This window comes from Maylandia zebra, linkage group LG16, assembly GCF_041146795.1.
Source record: "Maylandia zebra isolate NMK-2024a linkage group LG16, Mzebra_GT3a, whole genome shotgun sequence".
Taxonomy (NCBI): Eukaryota; Metazoa; Chordata; class Actinopteri; order Cichliformes; family Cichlidae; genus Maylandia; species Maylandia zebra.
Window position 1 is genome coordinate 5836403 of NC_135182.1, and position 24643 is coordinate 5861045.

At 42.8% G+C, this 24643-nt stretch overlaps 1 protein-coding gene across 1 annotated transcript in view; it reads right to left on the reverse strand.

Annotated features, from left to right (window-relative positions):
- LOC101468668 (rho GTPase-activating protein 20) overlaps positions 1-23555 on the reverse strand; it is a 31503-nt gene extending 7948 nt beyond the window's left edge. Inside the window, exons 1-13 of the mRNA XM_004573025.5 lie at positions 23256-23555; positions 20633-20718; positions 13365-13541; positions 12084-12233; positions 11495-11536; positions 11148-11232; positions 10923-11000; positions 10621-10687; positions 8765-8974; positions 4673-4863; positions 3900-4064; positions 3084-3187; positions 2462-2651 (exon numbers count right to left, since the gene is read on the reverse strand). Of these exons, the coding sequence (XP_004573082.1) occupies positions 2462-2651; positions 3084-3187; positions 3900-4064; positions 4673-4863; positions 8765-8974; positions 10621-10687; positions 10923-11000; positions 11148-11232; positions 11495-11536; positions 12084-12233; positions 13365-13541; positions 20633-20718; positions 23256-23348 (1638 nt within the window). The 5' untranslated portion in view covers positions 23349-23555. The remainder of the gene's footprint in view (positions 1-2461; positions 2652-3083; positions 3188-3899; positions 4065-4672; positions 4864-8764; positions 8975-10620; positions 10688-10922; positions 11001-11147; positions 11233-11494; positions 11537-12083; positions 12234-13364; positions 13542-20632; positions 20719-23255) is intronic.
- Positions 23556-24643: the final 1088 nt, after the last annotated feature.

The window sequence follows — 24643 nt, forward strand, 5'->3', positions numbered from 1 at the left end:
CAAGATTTGGAAGAAATCTTCCAGTATTTGGGCGTGTATGTGCGTAAAAATGCTGCAACTGTGCACGCTGGAAAACCATCCGTGCAGCATTCTGAGCTGGGTATCACTTTTCTGTGATTTTACTATAATATAGAAAAGCAAAACAAAGCAGAAGAAAAGCAAAAGTTGCATTCTCCAGAGCCAAGCCTGAGGAAAAACAACTTACTTCTAAATGATTTATCTCTTCCTGTCTCCATTTAAAGTTAGACGCAAACTGCATTTACCTCAGATGCTCTTTAAGGGATATGTTCAGCCAAAAACCTTTAAATTATATGCTTCATGAAAGCAGGAGGGACACGAAGGCTAAACTGAACTGGCCAACAGTGAGCACAGACATGTCCTCTGAAAAGGTTGAAAACCGGCCAATACACATCCACGATCCCCCCCAAAAAAGTTTTAAATTGGCCCCTGTCTTTGACTGCAAGGTGGGAATGCTGAAAATTTGTCTTCCCCCCCCCCAGAAAATAGCCGCCTGTGCTCGAGACGAACACACAAATATGCGGTGTGCGAGAGGGAAAGTGTTATCAGGGGAGTATTTGTGAAGCTGATATTTAAGTATTTGTGGGTGATGAGGGTATTTTTTGCCAACGAGCACTTATGTGTGTGTATGTGTGTGTGTGTGTGTGTGTGTGTGTGTGTGTGTGTGTGTGTGTGTGTGTGTGTGTGTGTGTGGAGAGAGAAAGAGGGTGTTTCAGTGACACAATTTTCCACAAAAACATCCCAGTCCTCAGATTCTGTAGGAAATTCTTTGCGTGTTTTCTCAAATGAACCTCAACCACTTCTAGACAAACACGCACACACACATGCACACGCACGCACGCACACACGCACACACACACACACGCACACACATACACACACAGATTGGAAAAGATAAGCAAAACAGCCACCCAGTGAGATTATGTGTAACTAAATAACTGTAACTTTCCAAACAGACCACAAATCAGCAGACTTTGTATGCTTAGGGTTTCAGTGACTATATGATGGGCTCTGGTGGGCGAGGGGCCTTCCTATGTGGGCTCTGGCTGTAGAATTAAGCCATTCCAGGCCAGAATGGCTGGCTAAGACATACGGTTGCTTCACTGCAGACTTCACTTTATATACACAAAAGTACAGAGAAACTGCAGTGATATTCATGCAGACTCTACTCCAACATTGTCACAAAGTAGTTCGAGAGGTAAATTAAATTTCCTGTTTTTGTTCTTGTTTTTCTTTACAATTAACGAGAATTAACCCCGGTGACACTCACCAAACTAGATGCTGTGCATGTGTTTCTCTATACGAGAAGCTAAACTTGCCGAGTCTTGTTCTAAACTCGGGGATTTGAAGCTTAGCTGAATGTAAGAGGCTTATGAGTAACTGTCAAAGATCACATGTGAATGAGACTGACAGTGCGCGTCTGTGGGACGGGGGTTTGCGTGTGTGTGACTGCTGTGTGGCAGTGGGTCAGCTCCTGATCTGAGGTGGGCAGTCACGTCCACGGGGAAAGCCTTCAGTCTGCAGACAAATGGCTCTCGGCCTGACGTGAAGTATGCATGTGAGCACTTAGTGTACGTATACACCTGTGTCAGTGAAGCCTCTGTAACTTAACTGTCAGTCAAATTCAGGTCTCTGCTTGGTCACGAGCAGTTTGCTTCTGTTTTTTCCCTCCAAATGTTAAATTCCTCGCACTCTGCAAACTGCCTGTGGAAGCAGATCAGAGCACTTTGGCTTTTTGAGAAACGCATTTTCTTGCGAGCGGGATGATAACAACGATACTACTCTAATCTCTATACATTAAGAAAATTTAGCTGCAGGCAGCAGATCTCAGGGTAGTATGTAGATGGGAAACAAAGGAAGTAGGTCTCCTTGCTCTGTGTAACCTAATCCTCCTATTAGCACCTCTGAAAGTCTTTAAGTTTCATGCTGTGTCTCGTTTATTTTGCATGTACAAAAACCAAAGTGTAGAAATTTGTGGTTTTTCCAGAGGTTCTGTGCAGAAGTATTTCTTGGCCCCGAGCAGGCAAACTGCTCCGCTGTTACACTGAGACTCATATTACTCCAACAAACATCTCCCTCAACTCTCAGCAAGAAGGCTGGATAAGCGTTTTCCCCCAACATGTCACATTATTGTACTAAATGTGACCAGCCAAGTTAAAGATTTTATATTTGGATAAGTCTCTAAAGCAGGGGTAGGCAACTCCAGGCCTCGAGTGCCGGTGTTCTGCAGGTTTTAGATGTCCTTGATCCAACACAGCTGATTTAAATGGCTAAATTACCTCCTCAACATGTCTTTAAGTTCTCCAGAGGCCTGGTAATGAACTTATCATTTGATTCAGGTGTGTTGACCCAGGTGAGATCAAAAACCTGCAGGACACCGGCACTTGAGGCCTGGAGTTGCCTACCCCTGCTCTAAAGTGTCCATAGGCCTGTCCCGTCTCACCTTTTTAGTGGCCTCCCCTTCCATCTCAGGGGTGCTTGGCGCCGGAGACCAGAGCATGCTGGGAGCAATGCAGACAGACAGGTTGAAGGCGTTCATCTGGTTGTCGTCGGCACTGCCCTGTATGCAGTGGAGTACCGCGATCACGTGTCGCAGCAGAAGCAGATTGTCACTGGGAAGGAGGTGGAGGAGCCTAATGGGAGTGGGGCAGGAAATGAGATCAAACACATTACGAAAAACATCCTCGGTCCCTGCTTCTTCCTTTCAGTACGGCTGCTTGTTTCTGCCCGGACGAGAATTTCCACTGTTGCTTTTTCTCCTAAGCAGAAGGAATTTTGTTTGTTGCTACTGGAAATACACACATCCCTGCTCTCTGTTTTTAGTTCTCATTCTAAACATAAACTGTAAGTAATTAAAGGAAAAAACCAACAGCGTCTAAGGTGTTGCTCTACCACAGGCCACCAGAACAGCCATTTATTCAATCTTTCCTGTCCTGTGTTGCTGACTTATGTAAAATGCGCGTAGGATTTGCATCTTCTTGTCAGACACTGACAGCTATACGATTAGCAGGACGATCACGGCCTTAGATATCGCATGTTTTAGGATTTCAAGAGAGATCTCTTACCTCTGGACAGCTGGTATCCTCTCCTCTCCTCCTTCCATCGCTTCCATCCACTGGTCATACAGGTCCACGCACAGCATGCTGCCTGGGATATTTCGCAGGAAGTCCTGTATGCAAAACGTTTATAAGTGAAGCTGAAGAATGCCTTATACTGACAGACAGGCATTATAGACTGGAAACAACTGTCAAAGGGATTTTTGCTGCTCTCACTTTTTTATGGCTTCATCTGTGGTTGTGGTTCTTTCGATCCTAGCTTGGTGGTCGTATAATAATCACTGAACAAATCCAATTATGTTAGTGCATTTTTACTTGTGAAATTAAAGTTAGGCTACTGGCACAACAGGTAGGAGTTGTGATGATTGCTGACAGTGATATATCTTCCTCAAGGATACTTTAGCATGCAGACTGGAGCAGCCAGGGATTGAACCGGTAGACTAGTAAATGACTTCCTCTCCGTCCTGCAATTTAAAGGGCTACAGCCACCCCTTTATATCACAGGAGGCTGACAATCCTTGCACTCTATGTGGAAAACAAGTGAAACAAAATTTAAAAAGGGAGTTGGACCATCTCTAAAAAAAAGAAATAAATGAAGAAGAAGAAGGCCCGAGCTACTCCCTGGATGCCCGACTGTATGACAGCCGTTTGGCCTGGATCCTGAACAATGCTGCACCTTGTGTGTGTGACTGGCCGTCTGCCTGGCTATGCAGAGACAGATTATCCTGTCTGGACTAAGGTGACTTTGGACCAACATCAGTCGTGCCTGTTTTCAGTTTCAAACAAGAAAGAGAGACGGGGGAAGAGCTGTGTGTGTGTGGTTACCTTGAGGACAGCAGCGATGACGAACACAGACTGGTGTGTGATCTCCGCGTCCTCGCTCCCACTGTCCAGCCTGTCTCGGAGCTCCCGGCAGGCTTTTGCTCCAGCTGAACGCCTGAAGACGCCTCTGGTGTATGGCCCCTCCAGGTACAGAAATGCCAGCATGTCCTTTGGGGGAACATCGAAACAGAAGGTTACCAACTTGTTCAGTTTAATAACAATGTCATTTGATGAAACAGGAGAACTTAATGTCAGAGATTACACAAGCGGGAGCTTAGGAAACAGGCCCTAATGGCAGAAGGCATTTCATTCCACTGAGGTCTTAATTGCAAAGAATTCCTGCCAGAATTTTTATCTCGATTTCAATTTGGCACCTCCCTTTAACAGATTCTTCTGTGGACCAACAGGAGGAACGTGTCTGAATCAGTGTTTCTACAAAGAACGAAAGAAAGACGTCTCTCTTAGAGGACACCTCAGTGAGAGGGTCACTCACTCCCAATAAGAAGAATGTGTACATTAAAATATATTCTGTTTCCAGGAAAAAAAATCTGATTTAATCTAAAATGGAAAATGGGTCCGCCAATTATTTTAAGTGGTTGGTGGATGTATTAAAGTCATAGAATAGTAAGATTGCAGCAGTAGAAGTCAAATAAAATGCTCCTAAAATAATCTACTTTCTCACACCCTCAAGTCTCTCGTTCCCTAACTAAACAGTCAACCTGTGTTCCCTCAAGTCAGGGTCCTGACCCCTGTTATGTGAACTCCACTCGGCTTACCATGACAGGTTTAGGCAGGCCGTTTTCTGGAGAGCAGATGGAGCTCAAGGGCTGTCCGAACAGCCGACCGTGAGCGGCGGAGAGCAAGGTTGGGGACAGGGGCACGCCGTCCAGCTGTGTGCTCGAACCTCTCCAGAAAGGCCAATTGATCAGAGATCTCTTTCTCTTAAAAGACTTCTGCTGACCAGGCTCTGTGGGTAGGAAAATAAAAATAGAGGAAGGAGAACTTTAGTTTGAGATATAATCAAACTTTTGTTGTTGAGTAATGGATGGCGAATGCGCCCCAAGGTACGTTCAGGAAACCAAACTGTTTGATTCACATAGCTTCAAAAGTGCAGACTCAGAAACTGTTTCGTAATGTTTACTTTTGTGGGCTTGAATTTCGGGCAGAACTGCTTACGAATTGCCCATCAGCGTCAGATGCAGGAGCTTTTCATCATGCATCATGCTAACGCGCTGCTCATGGTTGAGAAATGGAAACCAATGAAAGCAGATGTGATAGACGATGGTTTACTCTGTTTACTCATGCGGGTGCGTTTAACAAAACCTCATAGCGAGCTGATATAGGTCACATCTCTGCTTTCCTGTCTCAATAAAGGCTAAAAAGAACATGTGCATGTGACTGCGTGTTCCCTTTCCTAAGTTTTTGCACAGCAGTGCAAAGGCACAATGTCTGCCTGTGTAGTTCAAGCACCAGCTCAGCATGTTTTTGCATAGCACGTGTGCACTGAAGTGCCTATAAATAAGAATGTACATTTACTTTAGCGTGTAATTAGACATCTAAAATAAACAAGCAGTTTAAAAAGCTAGTTTTAGCATGATTAACTCCCGTGGAGCGCATTAGAATTACAATTAGCTGCTAAACAGAAGAAGTGTATATTTAATAATGACTTAATTTCTTTGTGTTTTGGACTGCTGATTAAATAAAATGTCACTCCGGGCTGAAATGCATTTCAAAAACCTTGATTCATATCACAAATGTTATGATAATGACTCATTCGTCACTAATTGTGGCAGCACTGCCTTTCTGAGCCACCGCCGACGTTTTTAGACGGGCAAAATGTGCAAACAGTGCATTAAATCTCTTAAAGGGCCATTGTAGTGAAATGTAATTGTAGCAGCTTTGAATTGCCAACAATCTTGAAATGATAACATTTATGTTATTAAGCGTCGGTGATTTGTATCCAAGGGTGGGACTCAACCTAACAAACAAAAGATTCTTTCGGTGGGCGGGGGACCCATCGGCCCCGAAAGGGCCCTCAGAATACACGCCATACCTCACATAGAATTCATTATTTAACAATCTGCCGTGGCGTGATGCCCAAATACACTCTGGAACAAAGTTCAACAGTAACAGATTTACTGGCCTGTTCTGGCACTTCTCAGCAGGCCTTTGCCATCAAAAAATGAAAAAACATGACCTTGGTGTAAATCAGGTGTTACATCATTACGGCTCTCGAGGCAGGGAACCGTTTTAGAGACAGTGGAATGAGGAAACAGACACAGACGACATGTCTGGGTGGGCAGTCTCTGTCATCTTACACTAATCTTCTACTGTGTTATAAAACAGGTGCTAGATGTTGTATTTCTCTTCATTGACAATGAAATTACCACAGACATGACTACACAGTGACGTCAGTGTCCTGTAATAGAAACCCCAGATTACAGGTGCTGACATGTTAGTAGTTTACTTATTTCATTTTTAGGCAAATGGAATAATCTTTCATCTTTGCATAAATGCAATAATTCTATTCGATTCTTAGTTTTTCCAAATAACCAAATCAACACTGCCGGTGTAGCTAGCTCCAGAGGATGGGCCAACCTGGCTCTGTCAGTGTTGCCAACTTAGAAACCTTGCCGCTATACTTTGCGAGTTTTCAGACCCCCTTAGTGACTTTTTTTTTTTTCAAAAAAAGCGACTAACGACAAATATGGCGACTTTTGCTGGTGTTATTAGGAAGACGTATGACCACTTTTTGACGTGAAAGCACGTATCGCTCTTACTCTCAACAAGCAGCGGTGCTACCGTGGGCACCTCGCCCGTGCCGAAGCGCTCACAGGCGGCGGATAGTCCTCACGCAACACTCCCCCCCAGCTGCTGTCAGAGCAGGAGACGTTCACCCCTACGCATCCTGCAAATGAACCTCCAGTGAGCGAAGCCGCTGCTCCAGCCCTGACTGTAATGACGTCAGTTCTTCTTTTACTCTTACTTTTTGTGGATCACAAGCTTTAAACCTACTTAAAACACACACACACACACACAGACTTTTTTGTGTGTCTATGTGTGTGTGTGTGTGTGTAACTCCGCCAGAGGCTGTTTTGGGTCACAAGCCCGGATAAAGGAGGAGGGTTGGAATAACTAAAAAAACAATAATTGCTAAAAGAATTTAATTTGTAGTTCCAAATATATTCAGAATGCATTTAGGGTGTTTTTTACTCACTTTACGTCTCGTCCAGGATGCTATTTCTCTCTCCTAAAAGTTAGGTTACAATTACATAAGCATGACAAATTATGCAAATTAGGCGATGACGTCATTTAGCGACTTTTAGGACAACCAATAACGATTTTCCTACTGAGGAGTTGGCAACACTGGGCTCTACTGAACTGTAGGAAATGAATGCTTTGACAAGCAGACTTTAAGCCACTTCCAAGGGTGGACATGCCAGTAATATGGTTCATATTGTAATGGGAACATAGAAAATCTCTTCTTGCAGTTGAATGCACAACAATACCTGTTTTTATAGGTCTAGTACAAAATCTTTGCTCATTTTTCAAGTGCTGAGACAGCATAGATCTGTGTTGCTGTGTGCAGTGGTTCTTTATCCACGTTCAGCCTCACTCTCTGTTGCTGCCATGAGCCACCTCAAAGGCTTTTTGTCCAGTTACAGTATCTCCCCAGTAGACTGGCACAAACTGGACATGAAGCATGTTGGGGAACAACTGGAGGAGTTTTATTTGTCATACACCCGCTAGTTGTTAAACATGTACAATTTCCTGTGTGATTGTTTGAGAATAAATGACTGAAATGAGGCTTTTGTCAGGGCTACAAGCCAGTAAACACATATTCGTTAGCTTTCTGGTTGGGCGCGAGCAATTAGGCATGTATGGTGGCGGGGCTGTTATGGAGAGATTACGTAAGACCCTGTTGTGCCTGAAGCAAAGGAATCTGAGGCAAAGCTTGCGGTTGGCAAACTGGAGCCTACTTGACTGGAAAACACACATTTTTTTTCTCCTCTGCTTCTTCCCGCCACTAAACCTCATCATGTCCTTTTTCCATCCTGGTCTCCGTACCCGCAGTTCATCCTCACTCCTGTCCACCGTCATGTTGTTTTTCTTCCTCCTAATTTATCCGTACCTCTCCGCTTTAAGGTCCAAGTTTCAGTCTTTTGGTCTGCAAATCCTTTCTCTCTCTGTCATAGTTGTCTGTTTCTTTTTCCTTCACCTCTACTGACCTTCCACACTTACTCAATAGCTGTGTCATCTCTTTCTACTTTCCATCTTCCTATTCCCACATTTATCCGGTCCTTCTGGGGTTTCTTCCTCTTTGTCTGTCCGATGTTTTTCTTATTTTGACACCGCGTCTGTTCCAACCCCTGCTGTAACCCACCGCTCCATTAAAATGCTCTTCCCACCGTCGATGACGCTTTTTTTCCCCTTCTTGTCCACCTGCTGATTCAAACTGAGGACTAACAAACACGACGGTAACCTCAAAGACGAGCACAAACATACTGAAATGTTTTATATAAGTGGAACTCGCTCTGGGAAGTACTTTCAGTTCTGTATTAATACTTCTGTATCCTCATATTTCCTCTTGTGGTTTCACAGAGAGTTAGATTTATGGATGGATTCCTCACAGTGACCAACCATGTACTCAGAAAACCTAAGCTGCCACGGTAATGACAAAAACAACAATGTTTACTTCTCTCACTTCATGAATATTCCGTGGTGCATGAAGGGCCATCATCAGAATGCTACCGTTTTAAACCCCAAACGATTAACTTTAAATACTTAATGGTGGATGTAATTTTAATACCTACTACTAATAAACACAACCAAAATACCAGACACATACTGACTATGAAATCCCTTACCTAAAAGTTGAGTCTGCCCAAGGACAGCCTTGTTGGGTTTCAGTATAAATTGGCACTGCGTGTCTGGAGGGAGACACTGGTCCAACAGAAGAACCCCTGGGCAGTCTGTGGGACTCAGCACATCCTTCCCTCCTCCTCCTCCAAGTCCTCCACAATTGCTCCCAACGTCTCGAATGTGGCTCATCTTGATGCTGAAGGGAAACTCGTGGCCTGAATGAAAGGTCAAAGTTTAGCGCTGGAGGGCCTGGTGTTTGCAGTCTGTGCACCTCACATGATGCTTTAAAAAAAAGGGGCATATACAGCATTGCATTTTGCAACAAAGCGTCATAACTTCTGTGTTTGCGTGTCAGGAATTCTGTGTGGACTACAAAACAAAAGATTATGGTAACACAAAAAACCCACAAGAAAACCACGTCCTCTGAAATGTTCCCAGATGGTGAGTTTTGAACCACTGATGCATGCATAGAAGTGAGAAGTGGAGAGTTTTTTTCTAAATACTCATTGAGGAAGAGACGCTGTGTTTCTAGATGTCAGTACGTTTTGTTATTCACCACATCCTACATCATTACCCAACTGTTGAACTACTTCTTTTAAGGGTGCCTTTAAAAGGGAAATATTTTAAGGTAATCAAATTCAGCCATATCTATTGTGTGTCCCAGATGTGACTGGAGACCCATAAAAACACAAGAAAGAGACCTTGTCTCCTTGTTCCTTTTCTCCGCAGATCAGAAAGTGTGTGTCTTTGAATGAGGTGCTCAGATTTGCAGCTGGTTGTGACATCAAAACTAGATAAGCACATACCCCAGCTGGTCAGCAGATCTGCCAAAATAGGACAGTGAGCCATTGTTATTTCCTAGCTAGAGCAGCTTCTCCAAACTCAAGGGCCAAACTGTTTGTTCTACGAGCACAACGTGCCAGCAAGTGTTAACAAATTACGCAGCTAATGATATCAGAAGGCTGAGGGAGAATAGGAAATTATGGGAACCAGTAAACAAAAGACTGTGTGTCAGTTACTGCGTTTTTTATGTTTTCTTTTGTTCTCTGGTCCTTACTGACCTCAGATTGCTTTTTTTTGGCTCCATTTTTACTCTGCTTACTTCTTCCCTTCTCTGTACTGAATTTTAAAACCCATGAAATCCCAGCAGGGTCCCTCTTGTTTCTGTGCTTTTCATTTTCTGCTGTCAGACAACACCGTGCCTATGAAGTAGCACGCGCAAACCATGTTCCAAGCTTCCCCTCTGCACTGATAAAAACCTGATTTTATAAAATCATGATACACGCACGGAGGCCTACGCTGTGCAATGATTTGGCCTCATTTAGATCTAAAATGATCACTTAAAGCAGAGGTGTCCAACTCCAGGCCTCAAGCGCCGGTGTCCTGCAGGTTTTAGATCTCACCCTGGGTCAACACACCTGAAGCAAATTAGTTCATTACCAGGCCTCTGGAGAACTTCAAGACATCTTGAGGAGGTAATTTAGCCATTTAGATCAGCTGCAAACCTGCAGGACACCGGCCCTCGAGGCCTAGAATTGGACATCCCTGACTTAGAGAGAAAGCCAGAAGCAAAATCATGGCTGCATCTGATATATGAATGGATTACTGCGCCAACTGGCTGCTGCAGTCATTCATTCACAGAGCGCTACCTAAAAAGGCCGTGGGCATCAACGGCTTAGTTGGATTTAAAAACGCCGATAAAACTGCGGGGTCTTCATGAAGGCTGAAATAAAGTTCTGTTTCATAACCAGTTCGAGGTACCTGTGAGACTTACATAAACTCATTAAAAAGGGGTATAATGTGACTGCTTTAAGCTATTTTTTATTATTTTGTTTTATACAGTGATGTCAGTAGGACTCACCGATAAGTGGATATGGAGGGTCATCCTTAATGGAGCTCACCCACAGCCGGTGGTCTTTAACGCAACCCTAAGAAGAGAAAAAGAGAATCACTTTTAATGAGATTGCAAAAAGAAACTCCTTTAGTAAAAACTGCTCTGACACCACTTCAGCCATCAGGTTTTGCACTGTTTCACAGAGCTTGTGAATCCCAGAAGGTCCATTACTGAGAGCCTCGAGAGAGTTTTGTAGCATCGCACGACAAAGTTTAATATCTAGCGATCATCAATCACTGGATCCTGAACACAGGCCTTCGGTTACTTACTGATATGCTGAACTGCAGCAGAGCCATGCGGATGACTTCAGTGGTGCTGTCTGTGTTGCTGACCGCAAGCGTCTTGGCCTGGTGGAAACATTTTTGGGTAAACATCACGGAAATATGTAGATGTTTGTGTGATCCGTAAGTTATAGTGGTGCTAGAGATGTTATAATAGCTGTTTTTGTGCTGACAGAGGCAATGAAAACTCACGGGGGATGAAGGGAAACTTACATATGCACAGTTTCCAATATCCTTTGCGAAGATTTTCAGAGGAATGGTCTTTGGGTCGTCCTTCTCTTTTCCCTCACTTATCCGACTGAGTTTGGTGGAAAACAGGGAATGGGAAGGAGGTCAGTGTTATAGCGAGAATATTGTTTTAGAATAACACTTTTGTATAAGTTTATGAATTTGTCTGTTAATACAAAACATTCATGCTGTGGAGGCTTCAGCTTAATCATTTTATTCTTTAAAATCAAATCCTTTCTGGCCTGTAGAGGGGAATCTGATTTGCAAGGAAGAACTTTAAGCTAAACAAAGCATTAGGGCCAAAGAAAAAGAACCTCTAATCAATATGTTACCTGTTGACGAGCGCCAGCCACTTGTCCTTAGTCTCTTCAGAGCTGAAATGAAATCAGTGATGTTACAAAACACAATCAGAGGAAAAGTAACTGTCGCTCTTGCTTTGTTATGTAACTCCCGCAGTTAAAAACCAGACTTCCCCCTGGAGCCATGACTGGATTCCTCTTGATGGAAAATATAATGGGTGTGTTTGTGAATGGGTACACAGGTGTAGATGCTGCTAAGGCAGGTGCAAATATACGGCGCTGAATACATCTGTACGTGCTGCATGTTTGTGCCTGTGTGTGGTTACTCGCTCTATTTTTACTGAGACAGCTTTATGACTGAAAGCTGCCTTTGTGCTTAAGCTTTTTATGGATTTTGCGGTGGGGTTCTCTACTATACTGTACATCTGCACCTCAGTACATTGCGTACTTTTCCAGAAATATTCAGGAGTAAGCGGTTAACGGGCTGGCAATGAATACTTTAGAGGAAATTGAGTTACCTCAAGCTTCTCCTGTTTGATCGAATCAAGATAATTTGAAAAAACATGGCTACATTTCACCTTCTAGGAATTCCTATTCTTGGATGTGAACAATTTGTACATACCTGAAGGTGGCTACACAGTTACAGGTGGGCCAGCCCATCACGAAGCTCCTCTCGGGGTTCGTGCTTCCTTCGCACACTTCCTCCATGCAGTTAGCCGTCCACATCTCGCAAACCCGGACCTGAGCCTTCACCTTGAAATGAGTAGGAGACCTGCAAACAAGCAAAACAGCATGCTATATTACAGTGTTTTGTGATAAATGTGATAAGTGCTCATAACTATCAACTGGTTTCAGGGTTTCAAGGCATTCCACAAGGAACTTTTTGGGCATTAAGTGCGGAATCTGACTTAGTTTTCTTTAAATAACTGATGTCCATAAACCTCCTGTGGCATATGGCAATCTAAAAAAACACTTAATATAGAAGCAAAATATTAAAAGATTCAGCTATTCTCAGACGTTAAACACAGGCATGCTCAGTAGACATGTATTTATGTGCCACAGCATCTGTAATTATCGAGGGAGATGATCCGAATGCATACATTTGGCAAACAAACACATACTCTCTGCTTTATGGATATAAAGGCGCACGCACACAGACACACACACCACTCAACTTTTAAAAATTTCCCCTCCTCTCTCTTGCTATCACTATCTTTCAAACACATACACACCAACACACATTCCTCTAACTCACCCTGGGTTCAGCCACAATGTATTAAAGCCAATTATAGCATACACTCTCTCCACTGAGAGGGTCAGCTCCGCCCACTGGCACATGACTCCCAGGACAGACCGCAGCCATCCTGCTGTGTCTGCACTGAGGGGTTTGTGTGTACAGTAAGTACATACTGTAAGTGTGCAGAGCTTGTGTGTTTATGTGTATGTGTGAGTGTGTGTGTGTTTGTGTGGACCTCAAAATTGTCTATGTGCTCTTTGCTTTCTATATTTGAATGTGCTTGTGTTGTGTAGTTTGTGGGTGGGAAGCCCCATACTTTAGGCCCAAGGCGAGCCAGTTTGGCTTTGATCTGAGCCAGGCTTCATATGGATTTAATTGGCTGGGAAATAATTATATGCTGGGGGAAAAAATGAGGGACAGAGTAGTAAAAGAAGCAGGAGAGTATGTAAAGAGAGACAGGGGGAAACTCCATCCTTCACAAATTTTCTTTTGCTATGACCAGCAGAGAAACAACTAGGAACAATGAAATGTTGCACGGCCGCTTTTTGTTCCTATTTTTCCCTGTTTATGTCACTCTGTCTCTATTTCCTGTTCCGCCCCCTCTCACACTCACAACCACGTATAAACATCTCCCTGTCATTTCACAAAACACTGAAAGAAACTTACTTGGCCTTGGTGACGAGCAGGGTGTCTGTGAAGAGGAAAAGGTGTCTCTCCTGGATCTGCAAGCCGGTCTTTAGCTGTGTTTGGGCGTGACCCAGGAACAGACGGCCTGGACACTCAGCCAGGAAGGCCTGGACTAGAGGACAAGTCTCTGGGCTTACTGGCGTCAAGCAGCTTTCCCTGGGGGGACAAAACCGAGACAACGCAGACGCAAGGAATGATTTACACTATTGATCCCCAAAGGAGAAATTTGTGGTTTGGAGTATGTGGAAGCATGCACTGAAACAACAGGTTTGGAAACACAGTTGGACTGAATTTCTCTTTGCTTCGCTCAACAGCTATTGCAAAATTGCCACAGAGCTCCTGAATAGCTCACAGAAGCTGCCGAGTGACAAGAATAAAAAAAGAGTGAAGAAACATTGTGAGCTTGAAACACCTAAAAAGTGAGCAAAGCAGTTGTAATCCACTGTGAGGATAGAAAGAGGAGATTTAAGTAACTCGTCTGAGCAAGACACTTAAGAAAGTGTGCACCTTTCTTACTAATGGATCCAAATCAGGCTCCCCCAGCCCCTGAGATACCTACCACCATCACGAAACTCAAGAATCAAATGAAAGACTATTAGCTTAGAAGGATGCAATTCAAACACTACCTCCCTTTAATTTGGATTACCACCAGGAAGACGTTAAGGCATAAAATGTCTGCCTGGCATCGTATGAGGAAACTAGCTCCATCCCGGTAAACACTGAGGAAGCTATTACGACTTTAAGGTCGGGAGTCAATGCTTTGCGGTTTTGAAACAAAACCCATGGTATAGCTCAATCTGAACAACCTTGAACGTTTTGTATTATATTGGCCACAAGACCACGACTTTATTTCCACATACATTTGGTTTGGTGGAGTAATACTTTATTCTTTATTCCTGCATATTTTCTTGTGGAGGGTTTTTTTTCCTCCAAACTTATACAGAATGTGAAACAACCAGGAATGGTGTAAGTGAAAGCAGGAATCCCACGTAGCATGTGAGCCAAGCTGTGAAAAGGCTTAGCTGACCCTCCAAATTTGAGCATTCCTCCTCATTTTTCTCCTCATTCCGACTCTTATTCCCAACGCACGTAATCTAACTAATACAAAAAAAGACAAGATTATAGTTTTAGAACATCAGGGAAATTGTTTGGCTACAAAGAAAAATCAGAAGGGCTATTTTTTAAGACGAGACAAAATCATTTTTTAGAGGAAGAGGAAATCATTTGAGAGCTCCATCCTTTCCTGTTTATTTGGAGGTGGCTGATAAAAGACCCAAATATCCACTTACATACACATTTTAAATCTTTCTCCGCTTTTCTTAGTCTCTTTCATGTAAACAGACGTGTGCAAACACAAACACACACACTAATGCATGCACACACCCTCTTCTTAGGATAGTTTCTCACCCCCGATGCCTACCAGGACACATGCAAGGACACACTTTTCTGCTGCAAAAATCTGAGAAAGAACCAATATTTGGAAGCCAGGGAAGATGAATCTCTTACTCGCCAAAGTCCTTCCAGCTACAGCATAAGCGGTTACGTAATTAATTAACAAAAACCAGACGGCCACGCTAGAGTGCTTTCATATTATTTCTCTTTGTGTGTCATCCAAAAATAAATTCAAATGTGGGCTCAGTAAATTTAATTAGGTTCAATGAATTTAGCCAGCAGAGCATCAGTGATTCAGTGGAACATGTTGGCCTGCAGAACCAGGATCCAGGACGACTACACGGGCACACTCACAGCTTAAAAATAAATACTTTCTATGTGACGCAGTTTCATTTCTTTTGTCTATTTACCCTTACCCTCCAGTCATATAACTAATGCATTTCTTTCTTTGCATCGCCTTCATATCACAAATATAAATTCTCCAAAGCACAGCTGATAGCTGGCTCTCATTAAATCTTTCAAGGTGGCACCATAACGTAATGTTGCACACCCCCTAAAACAGAGAGGGACACCGAAATGTAGTTGAGAAATGCATCTGTCAGAAGAGCCCACACACACGCACGCACAGATCAACATGGACAATAACACCTTCCTGTAAAGCCTCTTTCACATCTCACTTCCCCACAAAAAGGGCAACATCTTCCGTATTCACCGCACATCCCTTCCTCCTAAATGTTAGAGTGACAGCTGAATCGGACGGATGAACAGCTAATGGCTCCAATGTGCATCGTGTGATGTTGATAAATTGAGCGTCCACCCCGCCCGCGCATACATGGCCACCTTTGTTCAGGCACGGCTCCGTGAGGAGAACTGTTGACTTTCTAAAACACGATATGGGAGGGGGGAGCGGGAGTTGTACAATGAGCTGCACAACGCCGCATACTAATGTCCCCGCATGAATATTTAAGCAGGAGCGGGAAACATTTCTGCATGAAAGTCTTATAAGCATAAATCACCCAGTCTGACAGTCACAAGTGAGTTTCATTTACACAGCAAAAACTGACAGATTTGTGAAAAAATGGCTCCTAATCATTAAACGCCTGATTGATGAGGAGTTGAGCGTATCGAGAAAAGAAAACGACACCATGAAACCGAGAACTACGAAGTTATAAAGCTCGAGGGATGGAATTATGAAAAGCAAGCGTTACAGAGAATGAAGAAGACAGAATCGGTGTTCAATAAAAAGGCCAAATTTGAATCACAAAGAAAAGCATCCTCATCACTGAGCCAGACTCTGTTAACTTGTTGTGACGGCCCAAATGAAAACCCATCTGCAGAAAGAAATGGAGCTTTTTCACGTGTAAAGAAAAGCCTGGCTGTGGCATCTCCTCAGCCTCGTGCAGCAAAAGCACCGAGTATTTAAATCATGAAGGAAGATAAGTAAAGCCTTAGTCATGGACATGAGTATGATCCATCAGGTGTGAGTGCTACATACCCAGAGGGAAAACAGCTGGACAAACAGCTGGAACTTTCTATGCTTGTCTTGTTTGTTGCTTAGCTTTCTTTCCACTCATTGTTTCCACTTTCTTTTTACCACTTATTTCCAGTTCCAGGTATTTCCCATTGTAACGGGATCTTAGTGGGGCTAGATGCGCTGTTTTGCTTATATTGCTGTGTCTTGATGCACAGTTTAAAGTCTCCCCAGCTGTCAAACAGTCAGCCTAGACAGAACAGACTGACTCCCTCAGGGCAGAAATGACACTTATATAACTGTCCATCTGCTCAGCTTTGATAATAACCCTGAGAAGAACCCTGAGTGTCATTTATGTGTCTCTGTGCATCATCTGTGTCATTAATTTGTCTGCAGCTAATTTGTCTTTGGTGGCAAATCTGCTTTTCCTGTATTAAGTCAACACATGGCGAGAAGAAGCAAATAAATGGAAATGTGTTCAGAGCAAACTTTCAGCCTCGCTCTTATTTCTCATGAAACGCGTAAATTCTGACAGGGAATAAAAATAAAGATAGGACGAAAAAGCAAAGGCAGAGATGTCCGTGTTTCCTCTTTCACCGCCTTAAAGGGGAAGCCCAAGCCACAAGAAATTAAAGGGGGAAGAAATCGAAAGGAAAATAATGTAAGAAGCTAAATATTTTATTCATTTTTGTGACCATTCATTAAATTTCAGCACAGTTCAGCAGTCTTCAGTCAAAGCTAGTTTCTTCTTTTGTCTCCTCTGCTCTGCGCAAAGTGAAACAGAGAGCAGAGGAGAGACTTGTGAAGTGCAGATAACGTTTTTTAATTTGGAGACCCCCTTCCCCCAACTACAAGAGATGTCACCCGTTGAACCTTTGCATATGTTTCTGTACGAGGAGGGTTGAATCACCAACAGCCTGACCTCTTTGTCCCAGATAAAAGATCTTCAGACAAGCAACAATTGGCATCTCTGTGCACGAAGCAGTGAAAAGAGACCGTCTGTTAACAAGCGGATTTGGGAAGACATCATTTTTGCATAAACACACTCCACTCCGCACCATCGCCCGAATCACAGTGGAAGCTTTTGTTTATCGTGGCATAAAAACCCCCGAAGGCTGCAGTAAGACTGGCAATAAAGAGATTACTCACTTCATTACTCACACATTTCTGAATTACATTCCTACTATAGTTGTAACTAGGTCAGGAGCTTTGATTTGTTTTTATCTGTATAGGTGCCTTTTTCCTTCTACAGAACAACTCCTTAACCTTCCTAAAACCTGAAAAGGGGACTATTTTGCATCTTTCTATTGCTAATTAGACCCCTAGAAGAATGGGAAACAAAAAAACCAAAAGCTAAAAAAGGCTAAAAAGCTCTACAGATTTGAAGGAAACTGAACAGCCAGGCAACATCTCATTCAGATACACTATAATAACCATTAACAATAACGCACTAACAACTCACTACTGCACATAAAACAATTAAAACTTGACCTTTTTTTGCTCTGCGTGCATCAGATAGGTTCATAGGCAAAATATAATGTTAGTTCATCCTGACACCAGTGCCCTGATATAGACGAGGAAGCACACACACACACACACACACACACAGACACACACACACACACACACAGGGATGAGGTCAGAATCAGGAGCTAGAATTGCCTAGGGGCTGTCAGCCATGATATCCTTAACAGAGCTCATTATTACAACCAGGAAATGATTTTTGCATGATGTGCAAGTGGGTGTGTGTTCTTGAATTTGTCATTTTGAGATCCAGATGTCAACAACCAGGAAAAAAAACTGAAAACTGAGATGTTTTTAATTTTTTTTACATTTCTAAAAGTCATTACTCAGAAATAAGATTAGATTTAAGATTAAGTAAAGAGCCGTGTGGTTGTCACATTTATGTGTGCGCGGCTGATAGCACGTGAAAGTGTGAGGTCAGGAGGGGTCCATGTGTATAGATTTCATTGCCTGAAGGTTGAAGGAGACCCTTAATCCCCCGCACTGTAGTTGGGAGGCAAAGGGATGACGTTATACTTCGAGATGAAGTGTGAGAGTTTGTGCACGGAGGTGATGTAAATGGCTGCGCTAAAGGTCCAGAGACCCTTCCGGTGCCTCTTAGGGCTGATGGCAAACACAGGCAAGGACGCATCTCAGGGACAGAGGGGAGGGAAAGAAGAAAAAAGAATCTCTTGTGAAAAAAGACACACTCCAAACAATGGAAACTTCACCGTGCCAATTTTTTTTTTTAATCCTTCGTTTTGTTTTTTGTTTTTTCCCCCGGTACCTCAGAACTCAGTTCATTGTAGCACTGTTATTTTAAAAAAGTGAACAGGAGCCAAAACTCAGCGCTGTTCACTGACTGCACGAGTCATGAGCAGAGGAAAAAAAAGGGGGGAAAGAGTTCAGAGATGAGACAAAAAAACAGAACAGAAACTCAAATCAAAGCCTGAGGTGTGTTTCACTCTGTAGCTGCTTTAGCTGCTCTGCACTGTTTAATATTTAAACCTGTTTTTTTCCAGCTGTTCTCAATACTGAAAAATGAACTGACTGTGAGTGAGTAACAGCTTCATGAACAAGATGAAAATGCCAGACCAACAGGACACTCAGCAAGTCAGTGCTATTCTCAGAGAGGAGCTCTTAAGCATAAAGTTAAAGACTTGACAATAAATCCTAGCCTATAAGGGCAAGAAGTTATCAACTAGAACAAAAAAGCTGCTTACAATAAAAATTTGTGCAAGGAGAGTTTGTAACAGCAGTAGAGCCTTTTTAAAGAACACAGCAGTGATACAATGATGTGCAACCCCACTGCCAAGACCTGCTGGCACATGGATATTCCCATTCTAACTGCTTTAATTGGGGCTCCGGGGTTTTATAACAGCCTGCATGTGGTTTGCAAATCTTAACAACAACAAATATGCATTCATAATAAAAAGTGCCCAGTTAATAAAGAAAGAAAGAAAGAAAGAAAAGCACCTGCTGCATGAGAGTCACATCAGCCTTTACCTACTCTCAGTCATCTAAGCACTCTGCTGGTAGCACCCTGCACACACATATCCGGACCTTAATAACTACTTCACACACTCACTGACATGTTAGGTTCTGACCCCAGCTGACCTCCACCGGCCTCTAAGCCTCCTGATGTGAGGTCAGGGGTTAAGGGTGACAGCAGAGAGCGTCAGGTCAGCTCACACACACACACACACACACACACACACACACACACACACACACACACACACACACACACACACACAGGTCAGACTTGGACAGACTCTCAGGCAGCCTCTGTTTGTCTTTCACTCAATAAATGGTCTCATGGTGTCTCACTCTGCATCCAAACAGAGCATCTAAGTTGTCTTTCTAACTCTGTTTAGCACATATGCACACACAGACACACACAGACCCTACAACAACACTGGCCTATTTAAGATTTTGTCGAAATCGTGAAGATTTACCATCCTGATCTCCATAAAAGCTGCCAACAGCAATTCTCTATAATGTAACGCTGGCAGTGGGAAGGCATCAGGTTTATTCACCAGGCACTCGCTTGTAGGTGAAATCATGACAACATGAAAACTTTCTAAAGCCTCAAAGTGTTTTGAAAAGCCAGCCTGCCTCAAAGTGTTTTTCCTCTAAAAACCCCAAAAAGCTGGCACTGGCAGAAAATTAAACAGAGTGCATAACAGAAACAAAGTTTCTAGTAAACAAATACCCTTCCTGGAGGGTTTGTAATAGCTTATTTCCGAAACTGTTGAAGGAGGATGAAGGGATTTGTGAGATACGAGGGTGATGAAAAGCCCGATAGTTCTGATGGAAGTGAGGATTTAAAAGCCCTCGATGAATGAGTCAGAAAGGCCTGGCAGTCTTAATGCTGATGTCTGAAGACACTGAATGTGACAGAAAAGGGGAGAGATATCTGAATCTAAGTGATGAAATTAGACACTTTAATGTGTGTCTGAAATACTAAACACCTCAGACCTGGAACCAAAGGCTTCCACTTTTGCTCATCAGAGGCATATATTTTCTAATCAGTGATTTTTATCTCAGCCTCGTAGCTATACTTTCTTTCTTGTCACCTCATCAAACCCACAGGTAAGTACTTTCTAGGAAGTTTGTGAGTCAGTGCAAATATCCATCAAAATGCATGAAGTCTAGAAAAGTTATGTTTAAACAATCTAGAAAGTCTGTACGTGCAAAAAATAACAGGTTACTAGGCAAAGAAAGCAGGAAAAGGATTTTTTCAATACATTAAATTCAGTTTATAAAGCCTTTATAAAGCATGCATGGTAGGGTCAATAGTTTATGAAGAAAAAGGGGAGAAATATGGCACACAGTGGTGACAGCACCTCAGCAGCTCAGTATGTGTGTTTGCTGATACCTGGATGTGCTTCTTGATCTGGTGAGTGCTTTGCTGATGACGAGTGAAGGAGCTGACTGTCGTCTCTGCGCCAGGGTCTTCATCTTCTGCACAGTCAGAGAGAGAGAGGTGGGTCAGAGACATTACTTTGCGTCACTGTTTTCGGTTTGGTACAACACGCAATGGTTACAGAGACGGAAGGCAAAGTACACAGTCAGCACTGCTCTGAGCTGGCTGTTTAGCTGTGGTCGATGCAGGAAATACAGGACTCACAGAGAAGGGAAGAAAGCGACTAATAGGAGAAGTGACGGCAGTTAAAAAGGAGGGAAAAGAGGAAACGAGCGAGATGGAGGCAGACAGAAAAATAAGTGACAGCGAGACAGAAAAGATGGCCGGAGCTGGGAAATATATCATCGGCGTGTGATGTTTATGATGGTTCACATATTCCCACTGTGGCACGATAAATGGTGCGCTCACTCACAGAAGTATGACAGGCATCTTTATGTCCGCCACAGCTATTTCATTTAAACCTACAGCATGCCAAAACCTTGTTAGCTCACAATACCTCCCCCTCCTCCTCCCCCACGACGTACACTACAGTGATTCAATCAGAGGAAGGCAAGAAATAATTAAAGTAGCGACCCAAATTAAATAAGACTCGGATTCCTGGAATCTTTTTGGAGTTACTTAAGGGTGACATTCCTCTCTTAACAAACTCCTGTTAGTAATAGAGGTCAGAGTTGCTACAGCCCAGCCCAACATGCTGTGAGTTATTGGACATTTGGAAAAAGGAAAGAAGCATCAGCTTCAATGTGCTTATTTTCTTTTTTTTTTTAAAAAGGAACAATAATTCACAGTGACACGTCTTGCCTGAGATGAATATCTGACACCTACAAATTAGTTGAATTGACTTGATGGTTTTGTGGAAACCCTTTAAATCGGGTTTGGTTTTTCCATTAGTTTTGTGTACGGTAAGTTTGATAATTCAGTTCGTTTCCACGCAGATTTTCAAACGCACCAGCGACGTTGGTGACAGGTGTCATCTCGTTGTTCTGCCGTGGTGACTGACACGAGGCAGGACACCCTGAAGCCTCAAGTCTTAAATTATGCAGCCTGTGTGCTAAAGCCAAAGAGGAAGTCTGCACTGTAAAGCTGCAGGACAAGTACACATTATGTACCTGTCATGCCTGTCACGTACAATTCAAGAAAGCACATTCTCACAGAAATATCCGAGAGGAAAAAACAAGTCCTACTCAAAGAGATGCATGTGGAAACTCTATTTTCATGAGCATTTTCTCACTCGGTGAGGCTCTGGCTGACAGATTGCATTTCTCACAACTTCCTAAGGCTGAGCAGAGCCCAGTGTGTTGCAGACAGGCCAAAGAGCAGCAATTGCTCAGAGAAGGGAAAGAGAAGAGAGGGGTTGGGGTGGGCTACAGCAACATCATTTGTAAATCCATAACACTATTTTTCACTATAAAATTCCAGGCCTGGAAAGTGGTGAAATACTTAGAAAGCACCAGTGTACTGTGCAGAAGTAACTAGTGGAGATCATATGAGTACATATTATATTTGCCAACCATCACGCACATCCTGTTAACCTATGGTCAACTTTTCTAACCCAGTTGTTGCTTTCAGGAGGCATTGCGGCACTTTTATGTTCACACTTAGCGCTCACATCCTCCCATGCTGAAAGCTACAGTTACTTGCTTTAAACAGGCGTGAGGAGGGGGCGCTACGCGTTCGTTCAGCAGCCGCTGGGAATCGTCTGCTCTATCAGCGACGAAGATCTGGAGGGAAATATTTACATGAAATAATTGTAATGCATAGCCCTCGATTTACAGCACAGGCGGTAATGTGGAATGACACGCAAAATTGTGTTTATTTTCCCCTCTTCTGTTTAAATACTCTATGCTCTCAGTGAAGAGAAGCCACGCAACTAACCGAAGCGCAACATCCATGCCCGTGTTGCCTGTGAAATTAACAAATAATCGCTCTTTATATTTTTTTTCTGTTGTTTGGCTTCAGCCATACTTTCTGCACTAAGCATGAAAAAACAAAGTAATGACCCGTTTTGTTTTTCAAGAGTTTTTCTTGGGTAAAAAGTTCAACTTTTTATAGAATAATAATAATAATAATAATAAATCACAAGTTGGAAAGACCAGAATCCAGTCCTCTGGTTTTGCTTTTCTTTTTTCCACACTTAAGATTACACTATTCCACGTGCACAGGGTGGATCCACACAAGTCTTCAAGGACAAACCTTGATCAAGCCTGTGAAAAACTGTGATCACATAAACGCTCATACTATGTACAATCACAATGACATGGACGAGGAACAGTCAAGCGTCTTAATTCAGATCCTCTAGACGTGCTGCGCAGCACACAGATGAGGGTTTAAAGACTGATTTTTAAAAATACATTTAAAAAAGACACATATCAGAAAATAACACAATGAACAAGCCAGGAACAGAAACGTGCGTTCGGTCTTTTAACTCACTCTTGCAGATACTGCTCTGTGTCTTACATCTCATATTGTCATTCAAAAGTAAAAGAAGACCCACAACAAGCGCACCCGATGCGCAAAAACGCGCACACGTGAACAGAAAGTGCGTCTAGATAACGTTACATTACTTCAGATGTACCTTTTTGCTGTCGGGAAGCGCCTTGCTCTCTCCCGTCAGAGAGTCGGACCTGTTCTGTCCCATGGTCCCCTGCTGCGGTGACATGATTTCCATCAAGGCTGTATAAATCCACGGGTCCGAGCGCACCCACGGTATATTCCCATGATACGTAAGTAAGTCCAAAAGTTTATCCGGCGGAGAAGGGAGAGCGAGCCAGAAACGAATCCATGATGGAGAGGTCTGATCTGAAGTATGAAAAGAGGTGACTGCTCTCTTCTGTCTGTGTGTCTCTCTCTGAGCGCTGTTTGCTCTGAGCGCAGCGGTTACGGTGTACTTCAGCTCACTCTGAACTTCAAAGTTAAAGACAATGAGGTACACAGCTTCCGTCCGTGCTTTTCAAAATAAAGTCACTTTTCAGCCCATCCAAAGATATCACGAGACATTTTTGTAAATCAAAAACAAAACTATAACATATATATATATATATATATATATATATATATATATATATATATATATATATATATATATATATATACAAGTTGATATAAAAATAACAACAGCAGTGGTGAGTGGTGAATATTGCAGTGTTTGTTCAAATTAGAAATTCAGTGAGCGTAGACTAGTTGAAGAACAGCTCGATGTCTGTGGAGAGCAAACAGCTTCCGGAAGCCTGAAAGTGGTTTAATAAATTCCAAAGCAGAGGCGGACTGCCCGCTGGAAGCACCGGGATATTTCCCGGCAGCTAAAGGGTCATTTGGCCTACCGTCAACAGTCAGCTCGACTGTAAAATAAACAAGTAAGATTCTCAGTGGGTTCTCAGAATCCACACATCAAGCCACACTCTGCTCTGGCAGATAAACTCTGGAAGCAGTGCGCACAAGACGCGCACAAGGGCGCATGTGCAGAGTCCAGACAAGGCAGGCAACATTTGATAATATTTCAGCTCCCTAAAGCATAGGTGTCAAACTCTGGCCCGCAGCCTAATTACATTTGGCCCGCGAAGCCATACCAAATTACTATTAGAGCTGTCCTACTGGTATTATACAGCTAATATATATATTGTTTAGTATTAAGCTTAGCTTGCTCCATATTCAGTTTTTCAGCAAAACTTGTTTGAGTCCATAAGAAAAGATTCATTCTTATATCTAGAGGAAGATTTTTTTTTTTCCAATAAATATTAGTGTTAGCCCGCAACTTTGTTCCAGTTTTGAATTTTGGCCCACTGTGTATTTGAGTTTGACACCCCTGCCCTAAAGTAAACGATTGTCACAAGGAAAAGCAAAGATTAACGAGAGAAAGGAAGAATTCGTTCATTTTCAGGAAACATGTGTGAGCAGTTTTGTGTAATACTTCAATCTAAGATAGTTAAACTTACTTTGCGTCTCACTCTATGAAAAGGTGTCTAA